Source organism: Hemibagrus wyckioides, linkage group LG09, assembly GCF_019097595.1.
Source record: "Hemibagrus wyckioides isolate EC202008001 linkage group LG09, SWU_Hwy_1.0, whole genome shotgun sequence".
Classification (NCBI taxonomy): Eukaryota; Metazoa; Chordata; class Actinopteri; order Siluriformes; family Bagridae; genus Hemibagrus; species Hemibagrus wyckioides.
The window spans coordinates 12,839,488-12,863,753 of NC_080718.1; the positions used below are offsets into that span (position 1 = coordinate 12,839,488).

The 24,266-nt window shown below is 39.9% G+C and overlaps 1 protein-coding gene across 2 annotated transcripts in view; it reads left to right on the forward strand.

The window, feature by feature from the left end:
• The window catches only part of asap2a (ArfGAP with SH3 domain, ankyrin repeat and PH domain 2a), a 72,300-nt gene extending 49,187 nt beyond the window's left edge, over nucleotides 1-23,113 (forward strand). Inside the window, exons 5-28 of one of the 2 annotated variants that reach the window (XM_058399709.1) lie at nucleotides 257-306; nucleotides 3,468-3,597; nucleotides 3,933-4,018; nucleotides 5,214-5,289; nucleotides 5,419-5,505; nucleotides 7,419-7,522; nucleotides 7,659-7,728; nucleotides 8,214-8,301; nucleotides 9,716-9,764; nucleotides 9,931-10,097; nucleotides 10,925-11,058; nucleotides 11,357-11,451; nucleotides 12,008-12,197; nucleotides 13,402-13,487; nucleotides 13,626-13,741; nucleotides 14,350-14,417; nucleotides 14,507-14,614; nucleotides 15,647-15,863; nucleotides 17,875-18,021; nucleotides 18,163-18,289; nucleotides 20,151-20,236; nucleotides 20,395-20,474; nucleotides 20,604-20,723; nucleotides 22,664-23,113. In XM_058399709.1, coding sequence (XP_058255692.1) covers nucleotides 257-306; nucleotides 3,468-3,597; nucleotides 3,933-4,018; nucleotides 5,214-5,289; nucleotides 5,419-5,505; nucleotides 7,419-7,522; nucleotides 7,659-7,728; nucleotides 8,214-8,301; nucleotides 9,716-9,764; nucleotides 9,931-10,097; nucleotides 10,925-11,058; nucleotides 11,357-11,451; nucleotides 12,008-12,197; nucleotides 13,402-13,487; nucleotides 13,626-13,741; nucleotides 14,350-14,417; nucleotides 14,507-14,614; nucleotides 15,647-15,863; nucleotides 17,875-18,021; nucleotides 18,163-18,289; nucleotides 20,151-20,236; nucleotides 20,395-20,474; nucleotides 20,604-20,723; nucleotides 22,664-22,738 — 2,556 coding nt within the window. In that variant the 3' untranslated portion in view covers nucleotides 22,739-23,113. The remainder of the gene's footprint in view (nucleotides 1-256; nucleotides 307-3,467; nucleotides 3,598-3,932; nucleotides 4,019-5,213; nucleotides 5,290-5,418; nucleotides 5,506-7,418; nucleotides 7,523-7,658; nucleotides 7,729-8,213; nucleotides 8,302-9,715; nucleotides 9,765-9,930; nucleotides 10,098-10,924; nucleotides 11,059-11,356; nucleotides 11,452-12,007; nucleotides 12,198-13,401; nucleotides 13,488-13,625; nucleotides 13,742-14,349; nucleotides 14,418-14,506; nucleotides 14,615-15,646; nucleotides 15,864-17,874; nucleotides 18,022-18,162; nucleotides 18,290-20,150; nucleotides 20,237-20,394; nucleotides 20,475-20,603; nucleotides 20,724-22,663) is intronic. The other variant, XM_058399710.1, reaches the window with a different exon arrangement.
• The last annotated feature ends 1,153 nt before the right edge of the window (nucleotides 23,114-24,266 follow it).

Here is a 24,266-nt window from a genome sequence, read left to right on the forward strand (position 1 = left end):
AGTTCCAACCTTTCCACTTGGAGCAATAATATAAGAGCTGCAAGTGCTTTCTTTATAACTGTGAAGTAATGGTGTATGTCCGTTATATCGAGTAAGTACGTCAAACACCAAGCCCTGTTTATTAGTCTTCTAGTGCAATACGCTCTGGTTTTGTTATTTTTACATCACACTGTATGTCAGTATTAGGTTTAGAAGATTTTATGCCAATGTAAACCTTTTTACTGTTCATTACATGTTTCTGTTTTGTCTGTTGCAGGATCTGAAAAAGCCATTTGATAAGGCCTGGAAAGACTACGAGACGAAAGTGTAAGCCGTTTAAACTTTCTGCTACTGAGTGAGAACTGAAAATGTATAAAAAATTCAGTACGTGTTCGTACTTCCCGTTTTCATGTAGAGGTTAATTATTGCATTGACCTTCATGTACTCAGAATAATTGCTTAGTCTTGCATTTGAACATCTTACAGCAAATCTAAGATTAGCTAATGAAAAGAAGCACAATGTGACAACTACAGTGTCAGTTTTCTCCTCTGTGGGGATCATTTTAATGATCACCAAACTCCAGTTTACTTCCTTAAAGCCATACTCCAGCACTTACCAAAAAACTGTTAGTTCCATCTCCTCATCTCCTCTTCTCTTACTGACTCTCACTCTAATTGTGTTTTATTTTTTCCTTCCTTTAATGTATGAGATTTGTGATAGCTTTTATATATTTTCCAAGCAGCAAAGGACATTCTTTACTGAAAGGGTAATATTTTTTTCCCTATACCGTGCCATTTTGGTAAAGTCAAGGGTGGCTGTTTATGTGCCATTCAGTTTGAGTTCATTATCATTTCCTGTCATCAGTTGCTTCATTTTTTGCTGAGCTCTGAGAGAGCTTCATGAGATCCCTTTCCTGGTCCCATCAGCTCTCATTGTCCATGGGGTTTCTCTAAAACTCCTTAATTTGATCATTATTGACTTTCCAGATTACGCTGGATGAAATAATGGAGTTGAAATGCTCCTCGGTGCGCCTCTGATTCACAAGCACAGACTCTCATCACCGCCACTGCTTACGGTTTGATTCGGTTCTGATCCCTGAGCTGTACGAGAGCTGCTGGCTATCTGTGCAGATGTTTTTTGAGCACTCTTAAAGGTTTGAAGTAGTAGAGTATTGTGAACAGATGTCTGTCTAATGAAGAGCAGAGTCCTAAGTGTGCCCATGTGAGCACTGTAGCACAGATGAGACGGGCTTAAAACACAGCAAGCTTGAATAACATGACTGAAAAGATTAGCCAGGACGGATAAATTTATTGATTAAAGAAGCAGAAACTGGGTTTATATAAACGTCGAAGGATTATTTTCTAATTCTTATTAATCTAATTAAACAGATTGAGAAATATACAAGTACCAATGAATTCTTTTCTTTTTTTTTCCCTTAAACGTCTTTTCAGGATTTTAGTGAACTAATACTATACACAGCTCTTAATTAGACATAATTCACTAACCAAATAACAGATAACACAAGCTACAGTACTTATTATTGACAATATGTAATGGTATGACAGTATCAAGTGCTTTAATCGACCTCTGTTTTTTATTATCTAGATGAATTTTATAGATTATTTTTTATTGTTCTGTATACCGTTTGCCTACTGTATCTCATTGTGAGCAGTGGACCAATCACTGGACATCCTGATTTTTTGTTAAATTCAAAATAAAGGCACATATACACTGGCCAATTATTTTTACTTTTTTGAAAACACACAAAAGCTTAATTCCTGTTGCTTACTGTTTGCACTTAGTGAATCATTCAAAATGGAATCAACTCTGAAGCTTTGGAGTCGGTTCTTACTTGACTCTTCTAGGGATTGACTCCCAGCATCTTCTATGTGAACTGAAAACAGGATGGTGACGTAGCTGTTAATGGATTTAATGATGTATCGCTGCTTTGAAGGGTAACGGATTGAAATAGCTTCGCTTCTTATAGTGTGAAGTGGCGTAGTGCATACAGCAGAATTGCTTCCTATTAAAGACCAACTAATTGATAATGAAATTAGTTGTTATAGCCAAGCCACTGTGATACTTTTCTTGACTCATTTTGTTTGTAATACCTGCCCTGATGTTAGAAACCCTGTCTTTTGCGGCACTCCATCTGGTAGGAAATTGCTGAGTAAACCTGAGGTTACTAAACAGTTGACATTTCCAGCTGTTTTTAGAAGTGATGTGGAAGCATGTGTGTGGTCGGCTGTTCTCAACCTTACAGTCTGCCTGTAGTCTGCTTACTTTGCTAAATATGCCACAGTGCCAGCACATGCTATCACACCACTCTTTATACACTGAATCTCTCTTTTGCCATTTGCTATTTCCATTCCCTATATATCTTTTTTTTTTTTGGCTTCGGGTTTTGTCAACGCTGTTGACAAATTAATTAAAACCCGCTGGGCTTTTGACTCGCAGGCAAAGGATCCAGATGTGGCCATGATTACAGTTAATAGTTTTCTCTATCCATCAACCAATTTTGTATACTCTAGTACTTTGTATACTCTAGTATGGCATAACAAATACCTATATACTCAAGATACTCATATATTTATCTGCAGTGTCAATTTTAATACATCTTCCTGCTTAAAGTTGAAACTGTATTGGAAAATAAGGGGAAATAGTGATACTGAGAGTCCAGTTTTGCTTGTGTCAAATGTTAGTATCTAGAAAAGAAAGCCTTTAGACCCACTGTTGTTGTGCAGCTTACATCTGTGTTCACATTGAGGATCGTGGAAATCTGCATCCAGACAGAAAAAAAGTGCTAGTGATGAATTTGTCTGGCAAGGGACATTCCAACCAGCATGGTGACACGCTTGTGTGTGAATGAATGTGTGAATATATGTGCATGCTGCCCTGCGATAGATTGTGTATTCTCACCTCACTCGCAGTGTTCCTGGGATAGGATTCACCTCCATTACCATCCTTACAAATATATGGATATTTTAAAGAATTAGTAACAAAAATGGTCTTTGTAGAGTTTGCATGTTCTCCCTGTGCATCAGGGGTTTCCACCAGGCATTTCGGTTTCCTCCCCTGTCCAAAGACATCCACTGAAGGCTGATTGGCATCTCTAAATTGTCTGTAGCGTGTGAATGGTTGTGTGTGCCTCTGATGGATTGCCACCCTGTCTACAACATCTCGCACCTTGTGCCCCAAGTCCCCTGGCATAGATTCCAGGTTTGTAACCCTGTGTAGGATAAGTGCTGCAGTGGTACAGATGGATCCCTTGCCTGAAGTAGAAAGCCCTAACTCCATCATTGATGCTGATTTTGGAATCCTGTGACTGTTTGGCTTTCCTTTATATAAAGGAAATGCAGCGCTCCATAAGATAAAGTGCTGCATCTATAAGGACTGCTCTGTTTCACGAGTGCTGTTTTAAAAGAATGTAAATGTAAGCATGTGTATATATAGTGCACAAGGTTTTAAGATTTTCTGCTTTTTTGCAGCACCAAGATTGAGAAAGAGAAAAAGGAGCACGCCCGGCAGCACGGAATGATCCGGACCGAGATCAGCGGGGCCGAGATAGCAGAGGAGATGGAGAAGGAGAGGCGCTTCTTTCAGCTGCAGATGTGTGAGGTCAGTAGGTTCATGAACGTTTCAAGATACTGAGCAATAGCAGAAAGTGTATATTCTTTATTTGATGTGTTTTGTAATGGCTAAAGTGTGTAAGAGCGCACACTTAGACTAGTATTTCCTCATGTTCTCTGGGTTGTTGATTGGAAGAGCTGGGTTCAAGCCCCAGTACCGCCAAACTGCCACTGCTGCCCCCCCTTCCCCCCTTGCTCTATCGTGGCTGACCCTGCTCTCTGTCCCCAACCCTCCAAGGATGGGATATGCGAGGAAAGAATTTCACCGTGCAGTAATGTATATGTGACAAATAACGGCTACTTACTTACTTATTTTCGTTTCAGTACCTTCTGAAAGTGAATGAGATTAAAATCAAGAAGGGCGTGGATCTACTGCAGAACCTCATCAAGTATTTCCATGCACAATGCAAGTAAGTAACATCACTGAAGCTGTTAAAACATACTTCAGAAACATTTCAATGGAAAGGCCAACATCAATCTTTTTTTTATATATATACCTGACAGTAATAAAGATAATAATTGGGCCCATTAGATTTAGATCTTTTGATTAAAAAAATAAGGGATAATAAAACCTTAGAAAAAAGTCAGTTGAAACGTGTAAAACATGCAGAGTTAGAATAAAACATCAGTATTGGAAAGTGTGTGAACTGCAGCATGTACGACTGCAATAATATATTCATTTTTATTCGGTGTGTAATCGCAGCACGTCGCATGTATGAGGATTTGTTATGCCCCGAAGTGAACTGCAGTCATTTTAAAGTGAGCTTTGCTGTGCAAGAACATCTCGCGCATCTCATCTTATTAGGATATTCTGTTTGATTTAATAAGGTTTGGGCAATTAGCAACAGTCAGTTCTGCGCATAATTTCCTCCCCCTTTTAAAAGCAGACATAAATTAACTGAACTGCTAGGAACAGTGTTGCCAGGTTTGTGGTTTTCCCCCAGAATTGAATTACATTTAAACTGCCTGTGTGGATTGATGATGATGATGATGATTGTTTTATTGTCTATTTATTTATTTATTTATTTATTTTTTTATTTATTTATAAAAATGTACTATTTAATCTTAGGATTATGATATTATGAGAGTAAGAACAATGAGCTGTATATGCCATCAGCTGGAAACATAATAAACCTCACTAGCTAAGTGTGATTTCTTCAGATAGATATCTGAACTGTAATAGGCTGCGGTACATGTATATGTTTATCAGCATTAATGTTAGACACACATAACAGCTAGGTCAAGTCCACTTTGCCAAGCTCTCTCTCTCTCACATACATACATCAGGCCCATGGGAGAAAAGCTTGAAAAGGTTCTGGATCAATACTGTCTGTTTGGGAAGATGCATGCCAAAAATATTCCTGTTATTCTCCACTAGTGTGACAGAAGACAGATATTTTCCACATTAAGCTCTTAGACGTGGCCTCATCCTGTAGGTTTTTCCCAATTATTTTGGAAGTCAGGTGAAAATGCTCTTCCCAGAAGAGATTTTTAGACCATTTGAGAGTGTGTGTGTGTGTGTGTGTGATGGCTGGCAAGACAGTAGTGGAGGTTTAATGCTAATGTGATGTATTTTTACACCTGATTGGATCGCTTGCCTCTCAGTTTCTTTCAGGACGGCCTAAAAGCTGTGGACAACCTGAAACCCTCTATAGAGAAACTGGCTACTGATCTGCATACGGTGAGCACAACATCAGCACAGCTATGTGTTAACAGTCCCTGACCTAAGTGTATAATTATTCATTATGAATTAATTTGTTATTATTATTAATAGTAGTCGTATTTTGTGCTTGTTGGTGTTCTGTTTTAGATCAAGCAGGCTCAGGATGAGGAACGCCGGCAGCTCACACAGTTACGAGACGTGCTGAAGACGGCGCTTCAGGTGGAGCAGAAAGAGGTAAGGCTAGGCTTCATGGGCTGTGTGTCATGTAAAGTGGATGTTTTTTTGTTATGTCACTCACATTAATGTAGTAGGACTTAATAAATACTGTACATAGCGAGGTCTATCTGGAAATGGCTCTTAAAGCTTACACTGTTTGCTCTTTACCTCAAACAAACAGCTTTAGCTCGTGCAATCCTTAAACATGATGCAATTAAGTGCGCCTAATTTAAATGCAAACAACCTTCTTAACTCTCTGAGTGGCCACGGTGTAGCCCAGAGAGTTAGAGTATAGATTTAGATGACTGTGCTGTTGTGTTGGTCTTGTCATTGTTAAACGTGTTGTGTTTAAATTGTCTGATGGAAAGCTTTTTTTCCCTCTTCTTCAATGCCTCCACCCTTTGCCAACGAAGTCTAGGAGAGTAAGTGCCTGCTTGACGTCCACTTTTTGTGAAGAAAGGTGCAGGCCGTGGGAGACCACAAAGTTCCTACCCCCTGTACCTTTAACTTCGCAGTTCATGTCCAGAGGTGCCAACATCTGTATGAATGTCGTTTTCGATGTACTAAAAGAACAGACGGTTAACCGAAGGGGAAAGGACAGGAGACGTCGGACAACCACAGATTTGCAGTTGCTTTCACTTTATTTAATGACCTGTGAAATCGCAAGTCTTGGTTTTGTAAACAAAAACACAGAGTGAATACTTTTTCACTTTGATAACAAACAGGACATTCTATTTGCAGTGCAGTGCGTCACCATTTCTTCAACGATTTCTTTCAACGATTTCTTTCAACGATTTCTTCAGTCCCTCCAGGATTCCGTGGAGTTTTTTCTTTGTGATTGTTGAAGCCAAAAATACTTGATTTTGTTCAACACGATGTGCAAATTTGGTAATGTTAAACTCCATACAGTGAAGAGACATATATAATTACTTTCTCTGAGAGCTGTAATGTTCAGCACATGTGAATGGAACAGGGCTTTGCCTGGATGTGTGTTGTGATAATGTCACATGACACGTCTTGCCCCAAATCTGCAGAAAATCTGTGGTCCTATTAAGAAAAAATCACAAACCATTCTGAATATTGTGAAGTTTGCTTGATTTCAGTGATTGCGAAATTCTAGAGGGACTGATTTCTTGTTTCTCTTCGGCAGACAAGATGTTCGATATTTTCCTTTTGTGTCAATAATCTAATATTTTTTGTTGGTCATCAAATTCTGCATGCTTAATTATATATCATGGGCTGATATCCAGGATTTTTTTAAATAATAATAGTAAAAGTCCACCTAAACATTTCTGCAGATACACGTTTCAAACAATCGACATTTCATCATTTCGGCTGTTGACGCGGAGCAATCCTGCCCTCTGTCATACGCTTAGATGAATAGTTCCTCTACCTGTAGGAGTTTCTTGTTAGCGATGTCGGCACCTCTGCATGAAGTTTGAGAAATATTCCCGTTGTTTAATTATCCGTAGCTTCATCAAGTCAGAGAGTATCTTTGGTATGCCTTCAGGTGCAGAAATCAGACTTAGTTTCATGTGTTGTTTCTTTTTTATTTCTATCATATTCCTGACCTCACTAATGATGTTTCCTTGTGGTTTAAAGTTTTCAATATACATCAAATAATTGTCTCTGTTGAGCGATCTGATTTTTGCTGGCTTGGACATATGAAAAGCACTGTTGAAATCTCAGTCTGATACTGCACTCTCAGGCTTTACCACTTTCCCTAAGTTTCTAAATGTGTTTGTGAATGCGGTCGCCTCTCGACGGGGTTCTGGGACATCCACTGTGACAGTTTCCTCAAAGGAAGTGACCGCATGAGAGTGCAAGTTTTTCCCCTTCCTTTGACCCTGGGGATAACCACTTACTGTCCTTTTTTTTTAAAGATTAATTCGCATAAGCATCTACATGCATCGTTTTTTTTAATTTTCCAGGATTCCCAGGTGCGGCAAAGCACCACTTACAGTCTGCACCAGCCGCAGGGGAACAAGGAGCACGGCACTGAGAGAAGTGGGAACCTGTACAAAAAAAGTGATGGGTGAGTGAGTTAACTTCGTCATCATGTCCTACAGGATACGAGTACGCTAATCATGTCATAAAAGCCTTTATTAAACGGAACTGAAAGACTGAAGGGCAGCGGTGGTATGATGACTCTTCCTGTTTCCTGTCTGTAGTCTGCGGAAAGTGTGGCAGAAGAGGAAGTGCACGGTGAAGAACGGCTACCTGACCATCTCACACGGGACGGTAAGCCAAAGTGTTCATAAACTGCTTATTTTTTCTCTCTTTCTTTTTTCCTCTCACTGTGTATTTGTATATCCCACTTTCATGTCTTCCAAACGGCACACCGTTTTCTGTCCGCGTCTACTTTTTTCCTGGAGACTGGAGCGTGGATTGAGTAATACTACAAACTTGTTCTGTTTCTTTCTGCTTGGAATTTTCCCACTTTTCCCAGAAAAAAGGAAAAGAGAGAAACGGAGCCGCACCTACTTTTAGAACATGCAGAAGCATGGCTTTTATAACTCCAGAATGCCGTCAATCCTCAGGAGAGGACTTACAGCTGCGTCTTCAAAAGGAAGAAGTTTATTTTTTTTGACTCGCAAAAAGAAAAAACACAAGAAACTGATACTGAATTTGTCATGTTGGATGCAAGTCTCCCTCATTATCGTACATTCTTTTGCCTAATTCATTCTCTCTCTCTCTCTCTCTCTCTCTCTCTATTGTGCTCTCAGCCAAACAGACCACCAGCCAAGCTCAATCTCCTAACCTGCCAGGTCAAGCACAACCCAGACGAGAAGAAAAGCTTTGACCTCATCTCACGTATGGCAGTACACACACACACACACACACACACACACACACACACTCACACACAGTCCTGACTCTGTGAAGCTGCAAAATCTCTGATTTACAAAGGCCCAGTTATTCTATCTATCTATCTATCTATCTATCTATCTATCTATCTATCTATCTATCTGTCTGTCTGTCTGTCTGTCTGTCTGTCTGTCTGTCTGTCTGTCTGTCTGTCTGTCTGTCTACAAACAACAGACAGACAGATACACATTTGGCTTGCTTTTGAAAATCCAAGTTTCTTCACTCTCAGGCTTCACTAGATTCCAAATGATTTTGTAATTTGGCAATCGAGGGCAAAATCTCTTTTATGCAGTTGTTTGATTTTCCTCTCTCATTCCCACTAGTTAGATTTTGTTGTAAAGGATTCAAAATTGAAAATTTTAATAACGTCACTTGTTTTCCTTAAAGAGGCACAATCCTGGCTATAATCACTGTAGCTCTGTTCACTTTTCCTGGCCATTGCACAGTGTGTTGGAGGATAGTGTAGCTCTGTGTGTGTGTTAGTGTGTGTGTGTGTGTTGATACAGTGTGTGTACACTCACAGCCACATATTCTAATGCTGTCATGTGTTTTCTTATTGAATCACGACACTCTTTAAAGGCACTCCACAACTCCCCAATGATAAGGCCGCTTCCTGCTTTCTTTCTCCATTGGATTTCTGCTGTTTTAGAAATGAACATACTGAGGTTTTTTGCCTGACGCTGAACTTTAGACTCTTCGTTGAGATTGACTTCAGTAACACATTATTTAAACCCTGCATCATGAGTCTCTCATGATCATGTCAACACATCATGGCAGGTGTTATGAGCTGTTATGACAGTTTCTGTCAAGGTAATCTAAGCCACAGTTCAAAATGGCTGCGTCAGTGCTGGCAGGAGCACCATGAGCAGATTTTAATATCATTAAACATTGTCCATACTGTATGTGTGTGTGATACCGTCTGTCATCATCTAGTAACATACTATAACATGTCATTGTTACTTCATAAACTGCCATGGCGGTGTATATAATATATGATTGTCCTTTGCTTGGATTAAGGAATGTTATAAGGTGTTATAACAGTGCAAGCATAATGCTGAGGAATTTAGGCTAAGGGTGTTGCACCTTTGATTTCGATTAAGAGCCCATCAGTGCCTTTCTCACATAATAAAAGAAATTTCTTTTAGTGCAGAGCAAACAAGTAAAAACAGATGTTAATTATAGCTATTATAACCCCTATAATTAGGGGAGTTTAGCTGTACGTGTGTTTGTGTGTGTGTGTGTGCGTGCGCGCACACCACTGTATGTAAAAATTTAACAGATTATTTTTTTTTATTATGATCCTTTCTTTCCTTCTTCTTTCCCTCCCTCTCTCCCCTCTTACTGTCCTTCCATCTCGCAGATGACCGAACGTATCACTTTCAGGCAGAGGATGAGGCCGAGTGCCAAATGTAAGCATGTGTGTCTTTTGTATCGAGAGGAAAGCTTTCATTGTGCATTTCCTTTTCCTGGCCTCCTAATTACCTTTCTCAGTGTCTCTCATTAAAGTACTCTCTCATTCCTCTTCATTCACGCTGTCTTCCTGTGTTCCTCTTCCTCTGCCTCATCTCTGTTCAGCTGGATCTCTGTGCTGCAGAACAGTAAGGAGGAAGCGCTTAACAACGCCTTTAAGGGAGACCAGCACGTTGGCGAGAACAATATCGTTCAGGAGCTGACCAAAGCCATCCTGGGCGAGGTCAAACGCATGACCGGGAACGACGTCTGCTGTGACTGCGGCGCTCCTGGTGAGGGACTCGTAAACAGCTTGGAATTACTAGAGGGAGGGGGAGATTTACAAGAGGAGATCCAGAATGGATCAGAGCAAAAACAAAAGACGAGTCTTTTCATAGACTGAAATTATTCCGTCTGTTTGTTGATGGTGATGTAGATATATTTCTGATTGCAGTGGTGTGCAACCGAGGATCATTTTTTCCTAAACAACTACATGCATAAGTATTTACCCCCTTGACCTTTTCCACACTTTGTCGTATTACAACCTGGATTCAAAATGGGGTTATTTGGGTCACAATTCTATAAAATAGCCCTTAATAGAGAAGTTGGTTGAAAATCTATATAGTTAGTATTATTATTTCTGAATAAAAACACCCATAAAAAGGTGTGATTGCATTAGCTTTACTGTGAAAGATCTAGATCTCTCAGACATCAAGTAATTGGTTAAATGTCTGCAATGAAGTTTTTTATAATGTCATTATAAATGCAGCTGTTCCTGGAAAGTTCCAGAGTACATAAGTGAACATACAGAATGTAAATACACAAGTCATGAAGACTAAGGAGCAATCTGAGCAGTCTTTGGGATAAGTTCTAGAAATGTGTCTAAAATGATTTATGACCAGATTTGAAGCTCACTTGGAGCAGAAATAAATCCGTCTTTTAAAAAAAAGTAGGAATTTGGTACAACCGTGACTGTGCCTAGACAATACTGTCCAACAAAAGTCTGTGTCCAGGTAAAAATCAAGAGGAATGTGCAAAGCACGGTATATCACACGACACACCCCTGTTTTAACATCCTCTTTGATTCTGTGAAAAATTACACTCCATGTCTTTTCTCCAGGTCCCACATGGCTGTCCACCAACCTGGGAATTCTCACCTGTATAGAATGCTCCGGGATCCACCGAGAGTTGGGAGTGCACTACTCCAGAATTCAGTCCCTCACGCTGGATGTCCTCAGCACATCAGAACTCTTGGTCAGTGACTTTATTCATTTATTTATTTAAAAATATAATTAAAACAATTTTGTAAGTGCATTTCATGCTGATGACCTTATGCCAGATGTGGATCATTACATCAGATGATAAAGACTCAGTAGTATTTATAATTATAATTACTTCTTGTTTGGTCTGAAACTAATAAAAGCCTTAAAATAAAATAAATAAATAAAAATGTAAGCTGTGACTAAGTAGATGGAAGTATGACTGTGGCAGCCCCTTTTTTAACTTGGTGTGTGTGTGTGCGCGTGCGTGTGTGTGTGTGTGCGCCCTACAGCTGGCCAAAAACGTAGGGAATGCTGGCTTTAACGAGATCATGGAAGCGTGTCTGACTTCCGAAGATACGGTCAAACCAAATCCTACCAGTGACATGTAAGTGATGCTCTCACGTTCTCCTCTTTGTTTCTTTGTGTGTGTGTGCAGCTGCCACTAAAGATGGATGATGTAGCTCAGATGTTTTCAGTCTAAAATAGTGTACACATCAGTTTTGGCCATGTGATATAAATAGATGTTAATTTCACTCTGGAGCATTAACAAGAATATCCCCATTAGCACACAGTGTTTGGATTTGTTTAAACAATCAAGTAAACTGCACTGAAACAAACTCTGGAACAAATAAACACAAAGTGCATTGTGTGCATGGATTTTTCATCACAGGGACTTTGCACAACTCGGAGAAAGCAATCACACCTTTTCTCTGCAGCCACACCACCTCACGTGAAGCTGCATGGTTTAACTCAACTGCCTTTCTAGTTTTGGGAGTGGCAAAATAAACATTTTTTAAATAAACAAGGTTATCACAGCCGGTGTGTCGTTTATATAAACGGACAAAACACTGGTGCTCTACAGTGTCAGAGGTCCAGAGCTCTGGACCCCTCTCAAGTGTTTTTTCCTTGACAGTAACCTCTCCTTTCTCTGTGTCTCTCAGGCAGGCCAGGAAAGACTTCATCACAGCCAAATACACTGAGAAACGCTTTGCTCGTAAGAAAAGCCCAGACACCGCATCCAGACTGCACACCTTGTGTGAAGCTGTGAAGGCCCGCGACATCTTCTCCCTCATCCAGGTCTACGCTGAGGGAGTGGACTTAATGGAGCCCATTCCTCTGGCCAATGGACATGTGAGTCTTGATGCTTTTTGATTAAATCAGCTCCTGGTTTCGATATAATAGAAATAATTATATTATCATTATATTGTATAGAGTTATATATCACACTTTAGTTCAGTATTTTTCAACCTTGGCATATTTTTTTTACATAAAAAAAAAAATTATTACTCTGCCAGTAATAAACTAAATAATAATTTTTTGGGGGGCGAGTTAAGTGTAATTGGAGAATTTCCCACGGCACACCTGACGATCTCTCACGACACTTGTGTTCCTCGGCACAGCGGTTAAAAATCACTGCTTTAGTTTAGCAGGAGAACACGGTTAAGGAAACCTGGACAATTCTGGACTGGATTTGAGTTGTTATCAAAGATTGTTTTGATCTGATCTCAAAAATCCCCAATTAGTCATGAAGGTTCATGCAAAGTATTCAGCAGTTAGAGCAGTCAGAGATGCCCAGGATCAGTTAGTGTTAGTGTGATTGACAGGGAAGAGATAGTATTCATCCCTCACATCTACAGAGCAATTTTGCTACAAACTGCAGTGGCATCAAATTTATGATCTCCCAATGAAAGCTGAGCACTTCACCGAGTCACCGCTCAGGAGCTAAAGTTTGGGTCGTATTCGAGTTTTTTTGGGGATTGACGCAGCCAAAAATGCTAGATTTTGTGCTTTTTCAAAATGTGTGAATCTACATCGAGTGTGTGTGTTTTTCTGTAGAAAACAACTTGGATTGTTAACACTGCAAGTACATGAATTTTATTTCGAACTCCTTTCACTGAAGACATATCTAATTACTTTCTATGATCACTGTAGTCTTGTTTGACGCACATGAATCGAGCTTGTGCGTCGTGATTCGTGATGACGTCACATCACACGTCTTGGTCTGTATCTGCGGAAAGTCTGTTGTTTATAAATCACGAGCTCCTCCAAATGTCCTCGAGTCTTTTTTTTTTTTTTGTTCATTTGTGAAAAGATAACAAAATCCTGACTTCTTGTATTGTATTAGTACTTTTTAGACACTTTGTACAAATGATTAATAGGTAAAACATTTCATTCGCTCAGTAAGAGATCGTTAGGAGTTGCTTGTTTGACTTTGTTGTTATCGGCAGATGGGAGCGATGAGAGCTGTCATTATATAATATTACAAAAGAGCAGGAACTCTGCAGGATATTAATGTGAAATGTTTTCTGAGTTTGTTGTTGTTTTTATTTTGCAGGAACAAGGAGAGACAGCACTGCATTTGGCAGTGAGGCTGGTAGACCGAACCTCACTACATATTGTAGATTTCCTGACTCAGAACAGGTAATGACCTGCAGACCCACACAAGCTCACTGTTCTTTTTCTAGTGACAGAGCTCCGCTTAAGATATTCATGTGGGAGTTGATGTCGATGTTGATATGTTGAGTCGAGTGACCGAACCTTGTCCTTTTGCGCCTCAAGTGTGAATCTGGATAAGCAGACGGCGAAGGGAAGCACAGCGCTGCATTACTGCTGTCTTACAGATAACAGCGAGTGTCTCAAACTGCTCCTAAGAGGCAAAGCTTCCATAGACATCGGTAAGAAAGCATCGACTGATCCTGTAATTAACGTGTCCTGCTTTTCCGTTCCCTCTTGTGGGAAAATCAGAAAGGCTTCCAGTGTGTCTGTTCAAGTTGTTTTCCTTTTATTTGGCTTCATTCTTTCACGTTCTTCTGCTTGGGCTGTTTTGAGAGCTGGTTGTAGTGATAAGAGACAGGATTTGTGTTTGGCTTTATCCCCAGTGTTGTCTGTGGGAGTTGAGTTAATTAATGCTCTTCGGCACAGGCAAAAGAGCTAGAAGCAGTGTAGCATGGCTCTGTGGTGTGTGTGTGTAGGTGTGTATGGTTGTGTGTGTGCCCACGTGAATGTATGTGTGCGGGTGTGTGTGTTTGTGTATAGGTGTGTATGGTTGTGTGTGCGTGTAAATGTATGTGTGCGGGTGTGGGTGTGTGTATTTGTGTGTATGGTATGTGTATATATATATAGAGAGAGAGAGAATAAGAGAGAGAGAGAGAGAGAGTGAGTGAGTGTGAATTGTGTGAAATCCCCTTCCATTTCACTTCATCCTGCCGGTGTAGATTTTTTTAGAGCTGCTAATGATACGTCTGAGTATAAAACTATAAAACTATTGAATTGGCGTGTGCAGCTAACGAGGCGGGAGAAACACCATTGGACATTGCCAGGAGACTCAAACATCTGCAGTGTGAGGAACTGGTGAGTCACCTTCACTGTGTTTAACACTGCATATGGTTTCATGTAGCTGGACATTCCAGAGGGTTACACTATCTATGTTCTGTGTACAGCTGAACCAGGCGCTCGCTGGCAAGTTTAATGCACACGTGCACGTTGAATATGAGTGGCGGCTACAGCACGAAGACCTAGACGAGAGTGATGAAGATTTGGATGAGAAGGTACCCCAGTATTCCTCTAGTCCAAGAGTTCTCGAACCTAAAAAATGATCAATAAAGTCAGTGCACAGATTCAGTATATGAATCAAATCTACAATAATCCTCATTATGTAAATGTACATATACTGGTAAAGAGTACAGCAATAGATAGATAGATAGATAGATTGATTGATTCACAATGCCACTTTTTGGAGTAATAAATGAATGAATGAATGAATGAATGAATAAATAAATAAATAAATAAATAAATAAATAAATAAATAGATAAACAATTAATTTAGTTAAACATTTTACTCAAAGAAAATCAAACCAGTGACATAGATAGATAGATAGATAGATAGATAGATAGATAGATAGATAGATAGATAGATAGATTCACAATGCCACTTTTTGGAGTAATGAATAAATGAATGAATGATAAATACATAAATAAATAAATAAATATTTATATAATAATTAAATAAACTATTTAGTTAAAAATTTTACTCAAAGAAAATCAAGTCACACTGTTAAAAGAGAGAGAAAACGTTAAATATATATATATATATATAGATTCAAAATGCCACTTTTTGGAAAAATGAATGGATGAATAATTAAATATTTATATACTAATTAAATAAACTATATAGTTAAACTTTTTACTCAAAGAAAAACAATGACACTGTTAAAAGACAGAGATTCAAAATGAAATTTTTGGAAAAATAAATAAATATAATAATTAAATAAACTATTTAGTTAAAATAGCTGCTAGATAGAATTGACATTTGTTTGTTTTTTTAATTTACAGTTTCAAGTTAGATAAGGAACTGAACAATGTTGTGTGATATAGCTTCACCTATCTAATAAGCTTAGAATTAGAATTAAATTAAACTAAGACATAGCAAGAAGACCAGGATTTTAGATATAGTGTACTCTCTATCAACTCTGTGTGTGTTTTTGCATTTGACACTTTTCCGGATGTAGCTGTAAGACTATTGACGTGTGTGCTGATAATACTGTGAATATCTTCCTGACCTGTAACCTTCCTATGTCCAGTCCAGTCCCCTCCGACGAGAGGAGAGGCCGGTCAGTTGCTACACGCCTGGCAGCTCAGTGATGCAGCCCAGTGCAACCAGTGGGTCCAAGGACAAACAACAGCGCTGCTACGTCCCAAACCTGGTCAACAATGAGACGTATGGCACCATTGTCAACACCAGCCCCTCCAGCGGGGTCTTATCAACATCAGCACCTCCACTGCCTCCCAGAAATATCGGTACCTTCTGCTGAGCTGCTTATTTGTTCACTTGTTGTATCAGTTAATGTTGAATTAATAGTTGGCAGTGAGGACTGGAACATTAATTAAGGATTAATTGCACATGTATTAATGGCAGATGATTAGCTTTTGATACGTTCTACATAGATCTGTGGTTCAGAAATTTGTATGAAGTCTTGTTTCGGTGGGATTGTGAAATATATAACATCACGATGTGAGGGTTAAATATCCTTCTCAAGAAATTGCTTGAAAAGCTTATTCTGATCCCAAGACTCTGAGTACTGAACAGTTTGACCCTGATCCAATATTGATGCTGTCTTATGGTACTTTTTAGAGCAAAATCTGGACTCACTGGAGTCATGTAAAATCTGTCAGTCAAAATGTTCAAAAACACGGTGTACATGAGCGTAAACTTCGGCGTATCAGAACAGAAAACATGTCGAATCAGCTCTAATAACTGACCAGTATTTGAGGTCAGTATCGACTCTGCGTAAGTTGAATGAAAATATATCCATCATTAAAGCTACTTTACTTGATGTACTGTTACAATAGAATGTGGCGGAAAGGCTAAAAGCCATGACCGCATATTCGACAGCAGACGAGGATGAATGACTCAGCAGCACAAGCTATAAGTACCCAACATCCTTTATAGCAGCATCTCACATTATCAAGGCCAGTATATTAATAATTCCCCTTTAAGCAAGACCAGGATCCAGGATCAGGTTTTTGCCTTCTATCTTAGCGCACAAGCTTTTCCAAATTTAGTGGCACGCTTTATTTGAAAGGATACCGATAACTCCCATTGAATTTGTAGTTTTTAACCCTTGAGAGGTTTTTTTTGTAATGCTGTGTAGAACACATTATAATTATGGCAGAATAAAATAATGGCAGGTTTTTGTGACTTAAAAAAATTGAGCTAAAATAAATCGTGTCCGAACTTTTTTCACCCTCAGTGTGAAATTACAACATATAAAAATTAATTGAAAAACAAACAGAAGACTTTTTTTTTTTAAGGGAAAAGTATCCTAGTTGCATAAGTTTGCACACCCCTAAATTAATACTTTGTTGAAGCAGCTATATATATATCTCAGTAATTGTCAGTATCTTCCTGCAGCTCATTTAATGTTGCTGTAGGTTCCTTTTATACATTTTGGATGGACGTCACTGTTCTTGGTGATGTCACTGTGTCGCTCCATTTTCTCTGTTTGTTGATGATGGCTTTTATTGTGTTCCATGGCACATCTAATGTTTTGGAAATTCTTTTATACTCCTCTCCTGATCAATCATCATTCAACAAGATAGATATCATGCATGTTTTGTGGACCTTGGCTTCAGCAGTCGGATGAAACCACAAAGACTTAAAGAAGAAAATTCAACAGAAAGAGCTGATCTGTATTTGGGGTTAATCAGAATCATTTCATTGATATTAGCTATATGATAATTACTATGCCCCCAATTATGAAAGGGCATGAAGACTTATGTAACCAGGTTACTAACTTTTGCTTTTTTACTTTTAAAAACTTTACTATTTACGTTTGATTGCTTTTTTTAACTTTTACATATTGTAATTTCATCTCGATGATGGAAAAAGTTCTGACGATTTCATTTCTTCACATTTTACAGGGGTGTGTAGACTTTTTTATATCCATGGTATGTGGGTTGTTTATATTGCAGGACTGTTGCAGCATCATAAACTATGTGTGTGTATATAATATAGTTCACCAACCTAGACTTTAGTTAGGTTTGTCTCTTGCAGGACCGAGTCTCTTTGCCGTCTTGACATGACTCAGTTCACATTGTGGCACTGTGCCGTGTCCTCCCACACTCTAATGTAATTAAGACCTGGAGCCGAGCCACCGCTCAGAAAAAGAATCGGCCGGGAACTTCGTCTTCCTCTCCAGAAACAAAAAGCAGCCTCTTGTGGGGGTGTGTGGGGACTCTGGGGAAGCAAACTTTCCATTTCAGTCTGAAACATCTAAGGCCTCTCTTGTTGTCTCTCGGATCTCTTTAGGGCAGCTGACTGGTCACAGCGGAGTTCTCCAAAGTTCTCCAGCATGGAAACCTGGCTCTATAGATCTCTCAGGCAGGCAGAGATCCTCCTCAGATCCCCCGAACATGCATCCTCCTGTTCCACCCATGCGAGTCACTTCATCCTCCTGTGAGTTTGTGCTGCATGGAGATTAAACGATACACAAGAAGATACACAAGTGTCATTTTTGGAATTCTGCATGAAGATTTACACAGTAAACATGAATGGTGTTGATGTTACGTTGCACCATTAATACTGTGCTCTCTGCAGTCATAGCGCCATCCGCTCCTCCTCCTCCTGTATCTAAACCAGCCGGTGTGATGGACGCCATGACCATGCAGAGCAAAACCGGACCGGTGCCTCAGGGCCAGGGCATTACCAGGGGTACTGCTACAAGGTCAGAAATATAACACACACACACACACACACAGACCACTTAAGATTTTCAGATATATATAGCTGATAAATTAGTCCTGCAATGTCATGCGGTTTTATAATTAGCTTCATACTGTTACCTTGATGCTTAATTGATGCCGAATGCTTATTATTGAAGGACGTATATTTATATAATGACTGATCTTTAGTCTCAGAAAGAATGTTTTATATGAAATCACGTTCCTAGAGACTTGGCAAAACTGCTGCAACTTCTGTACAGCCCTGGTGTGCCTTCTGAATCTTTCAAATACGTTCATTATAAGGTTGTTGTACATGTTTTATTGCAAATTATACAGCCATCAAGATTAGACAGAATTATGAATGCTTATTATTAATATAAAAGTGTCCATTAGCTTTACATTCAAATATTCATTCATAGTCATTTTTAGGTTAAAAAAAATTCCATGAAGAATGTTTATATCACAGTTACTATTCAGAATTGTGACTACATCACACTACACATGTATGTATTTGTAGATATATGATTAAGGCACACATCTCTACGTACATGTGATGACTGACTAAATATTTGCAGCCTCTGTTTATTCGATCAACATTAGCTCGTCCCCCACTGCTCTTAATGACAGAATAAGATTAAACCAGAATCAAAGAGTTAGACGCTGGCGTCAGCATCGAGGCTCTTTTTACAGGAAATGTCTTTGTTGCCCACAGCTAACATCTCATCAGTGAACACAAGGGTCACTTTGCACATATATAATGCAAAAAAATGGTGGAAAAGGCCTACAGGGAACTGCGGCTTTGTTCAGATCATTAATTCCTCTTCAAGGACTTTTTCCAAGCACGTACATGCTAGAGAGGCAGAGAAGTAAGCCACATAGTGTGCTAAATAGGGCTGCACAAGAATGACTACAGTGATCATCATGGAGATAATGCAGAATAAATCAACACTGTACAGATGGGTGACAGATTAACGGTCCAAAAAAAGTAATGGATTTGTTTTTTCAGTTTTTGTTGCTCTGCGTTTGAGTGCGTTCGTTGCGAAGTTAATCAGTATTGAAATGGTTCCATCCTGATGGGAGTGGTCTCTTCCAGGGTGACCCCACCCCCATCCACAGGTTACCAATGGATGGAAATGATGATGCTTGTAGTTTTTGGGCTTTACAGTTAGGAGATGTTGAACCTGTGGGAGATTTTGGAGTGAGCGCTCTGCAACATCATCGTCAATGGAGGGAATATTTTTAGGAAGAAGGATGTTCATCCATCCAGCAAAGCTTCAGGGTTATAGTGGCCTAACAACTGACTTAAGTCACATATGTTGGTTTTTGCTTTAATTTGTCACTCGTCTGTATGCTATTCATGTTTAAATCAAATAAGGATGTTTCTCAGTCACCTCTCTGATCCACTGTGTTGATAAATCTACTTCTTCCATAATACAAAATATGCTGTGAGTTATTTTAGAGCTGATCTACCTTCTCTAGTCATCTTTACCTTCTTTATCTTGGACTAGCTTCAGTAAAAACGGCTCTAACTTTAATCAGTTAATCGATTCAGTCGATTATATAGATTTTTTTTTTTAGAGCTTGATGTTTTCTCCACATAGTTTGAATGATGTAGTGGGAATGTTTATCTGATCACCTGTGTGTGTGTCTGTGTGTGTGCGCGTGTACAAGTGTGTGGGCATGCACATACGTGTGTGTTTGTGTGTGCGTACGTTTGTGTGTGTGCATACGTGTGTGTGTGTGTGTGTGCGCATACATGTATGCGTGTGTGTGTGTGTATGTGTGTGTGTGTGAAAATGTAGAAAATTCAGTAGTTTAAATGATCCCTGAAATAAAGTTGTGTTTTATTTGTTTTGTATTCAGCTCGGACAAAAGCTACAGCAAGGGTCCTCCCTCCCACTCGGACACCACAGAGAGACCAGGTAGATGTCAGAGAAACGGCTTAATCTGTGAGTTAATGATTAAGTATGAAATCACACAACTGTACTCTGTGTGCGGTCTGAATAAAGGGTGCGGGTGCCTCAAGAATCGAGTTGCTTGAAGTTTTGCCATGTTGGCTGTTGCTTTGTTTTCACTGCGATGTCATTTCCTGTCTTGTGATGAGCAGCAAAGGAAGTTCCTGGATGCCCTCAGAGCACAAGTGGTCAGTCTCTGGCTCCTGGCCACATACCCAGGAAAACATACCCGGTAAGTTCCATCATATCAGGAGGAAATACCTGAACCTCATGTGATTAAACTGTAAACAGATGTTTCCATGTGTGCAACACAGACCAGATTACAGATGTTTATTCTGCGCATTGTGTGTGTGTGTATCAGAAGCAGAGGCCGAAAAGGGTGAAGGCCATCTATAACTGTGTGGCTGATAACCCTGATGAGCTGACGTTCACTGAGGGCGAGGTGATCGTTGTAGACGGAGAAGAGGATCAGGAGTGGTGGGTGAGTCTGTGTGAGAGAGAGAGAGAGAGAGAAGGAGGAAGAGCTGGCCTTTCTAAGTAAGTAGGAAGAATGAAGGAGGTCAGGATTTAGAACAGAGTGTGCGAGAAATAAGGGTGAGATAGAGGCTTTATCAACTTCCAGTTGCCATGGTGGCCTGGACACACGCGATGACCTCATTCTTTCCTTCTGGTTTGGGAATGCAGGCCAGCTGCTGTTTGCCTTTCCTCATATCTTTGTTCCAACGGCTGCAATTAATCTTTCGAGCTCCACAGAGCCTCATCAACAGCACACCCACACCACCATCACCACCATCATCATCAACATCATCATCATCATCTCAGAACATTTCAGTTGTATACAGATGTGAGTCTTTGGGGAATACATGACCATGCTGTGTTCATGTTTTTGTTTATCAGCAGCCGAGCTGTGCACATGTTTAGTACAGGAAGTGAACAAGAGGTCATTTGTTTCCAGTGGAAATGCCACAAAGCTCTTGACTGCATCAGGCTGTGTATAAGCCCTGTGTTGTGTTAAAGCTTTACACTAAGGGCAGTTATTCAAAATCTAGAGAATCACTGGGGACTTGAAAACAATCCGAAGTTACATGTTATGGATTCAGTTCCCTAATAACTATTAGGCTGTGTTAAATTAGAATTTGAACATATTGTAATTTAGGCTTAATATGATGTTATGTGTATATTTATTTCATATGAATCTATTTCGCAGACATTTGAAATTACCTGGTGTTGAGCTACAGCTAGAAGTATGTCAGTATAGGCATATTTAATCCTAATCAAGGTTTTTAATGCTCTTGCTGGTTAAAATCTGTTCCTACTGTGAACTCTCATGAAAGCTCATTGCATAATTCGATCGTGGGAACCATCTGAAAAGCTCTTGTTTTTTGGGGGTTTTTTTGCTTGTTGTAAAATATACACAGATAGACAGTTTCCCTTTTGCATGATTAATGTGAAGTGAAGTGCTTCTAGATTAAGTGTATTGTTATTGGCACTCCAAAATAGGTTGGGGGGGGTATCTCAGTTGACGTGAGGATCTGTAGCAGCAATGTACACCGATCAGGCATAACATTATGAGCACTTACAGGTGAATTGAATAACACTGATTATCTCCTCATCATTTGATGTGTTAGAAACAGGAAAAATGGGCAAGGGTAAGGATTTGAGCGAGTTTGATGAAGGGCCAAATTGTGATGGCTAGACGACTGGATCGGAGCATCAACAAAACTCTTGTGGGGTGTTCCCGGTCTGCAGTGGTCAGTATCTATCAAAAGTGGTCCAAGGAAGGAGCAGTGGTGTACCGGCGACAGGGTCATGGGCGGCCAAGGCTCACTGATGCATGTGGGGAGCGAAGGCTGGCCCGTGTGATCCGATCCAACAGACGAGCTACTGTTGCTCAAATTGCTGAAGAAGTTAATGCTGGTTCACCTTCAGGGATCTAGTGGAGTCCATGCCTCGACAGATCAGGGCTGTTTTGGTAGCAAAAGGAGGGCCAACACAATATTAGGCAGGTGGTCATAATGTTATGCCTAGTATTTACGATCCTACTCTTTTCCCGATCTTCAGCCGTCATGATTAGGTGAACCTGGGCTAAGTGTAGGCTCAGATTCATGTTTATGGCTGATGGGATCTACATTTGACATTTTGTGTATTTGGGAGATGTTTTTCTGCTCACCCCAGTTGTAAAGTGTGGTTAGTTGAGTTACTGTAGCCTTTCTGTTAGGTTGAACCGGTCTGGCCATTCTCCTCTGACCTCAGTGCTGGTCACTGGATGTGTTTTTGGCTTTGAAATCTGTTTGTTGTAGACATTAACTGATCTGCATCTATCTGATCCTATGCACTGTGCTGCTGTTACCTGATTGGATAATTGCACAAATGAGCATTAATGTTTAAATAATAATTCATTTCTTCTTGTTTTTCTTCCAGCTGGGCCATATAGAAGGTGAACCGATGAGGAGAGGTGCCTTCCCCGTCACATTCGTACACTTCATGGTGGACTGACAGTCAAAGATTTCCGATGCTGACCCAGGCTGATCTGATCATCCCCTAGCATGTTTCTAACTCCACACACCTGAACTTTATTAATAATTCTCATCATCTGTTTCACCTCCATCATGAAGCTTGTGCCTGTACTGACTCTTCCCAGACAATTAGCTTGCACCAGCGAGCATTGCTCGACTCATGTACTGGAGGTTTCTTCTTCCTGAATGTCTTAACACCTGACTCCTTTATGTTCGAAGACGGTAAATAGTTTGAGTGTTTCAGCTCATTTTGTTGAGTAGGAAAAAAAAATTGTAGTCAATGATGCACTTTTATGTAGTTCTTAAAAAAGGGGGGGGGGATCTTTATGGATCTCAACAATGAACTATTCCCATCCATGCAGCTTTTAGATGCAGATGATTCAGGAGGATTTGGTTTCTTCATGAGATCTGAGAATATGAGTGATATAGCATCTTTCCGTCTTTCACCTGGTTAAAGGAACTGGACAGAAGGAGAAATGGAGGTGGTTTTCTTTAAAAGCACTGCACTGGAGCAGAAAGGGAAAGTTTGCTGTTGCCTCCCCCTGGGATCCTTCACTGTCCCCGTTTCCATACTCGCTGCCCCACATCAAAACTTATAAATAGATCTTCCAATGCTCAAACCTGGGAGCTGGGAGCGCTGCACTACACTACATTTCTATGAGAACGACATACACAGCATGCATGTTTTGGAAGGAAACGGTCGACCGGAGTAATATAACGTGTGAGATATTACATACTATGATATTAGACTGAAAGAAAGAAGCAAGTACCTGATGCGTCATGAGAGATCGAGACGATTGGGACAACCAGCACAGATCACAGAACTATCCAAACATCTGGGTGTTAAAAAAGACGTGCGTCTTCTGAAGGCCTGAGCAGTTTGCTGTTCCCCTGATCTGCTGCTGTCTTCCTTTTTTTTTCCTGCAGCTTTGTCATCTTTTCACAATCGCATTGTTTCAATTCACTCCTCTAATAATAGTCTCATACTGAGTTTATACTAGCTTTATGTTAATATGACCAATGCTCATATTTATGTCCTGTAGTTCTCGTTGAGATTTTAATACTTTTTAGAGTTGGGTAATTAACTTCTACCCAGGTTTTAGGATATGTAGGACCAACCCTCCTGATGTACCCTTTAATGGAGAAAAGCATTCCTCAGTAACCGTGCATCTCCAGACCCCTAACCCCGAATCTCCCCTTCCCTCTTTCCTTTCTTTTCCTGAAGTGGAGGTTGCACGTGTAATATTGTACAGCAATACGTTTTATGTGATGAAGTCTTCATTTGGTTGCAGAGCAACTCTATAGAATGTTCTATGACATTTTAATTAAACTCTACATAGTCCCTGTTGAGCTTGAAACACAGTGACCTGTAACTTTAGCAATGAGAAGAGCCGTGTAATTAACTTCCAGAATCTTCCTCTGCCTTTTAACTCACTGGAAACGAATACGACCTTCTGTCTTATGTGGCGCTGTAAATAACTGAAGAGTTTCTATGTGTATATTTAATT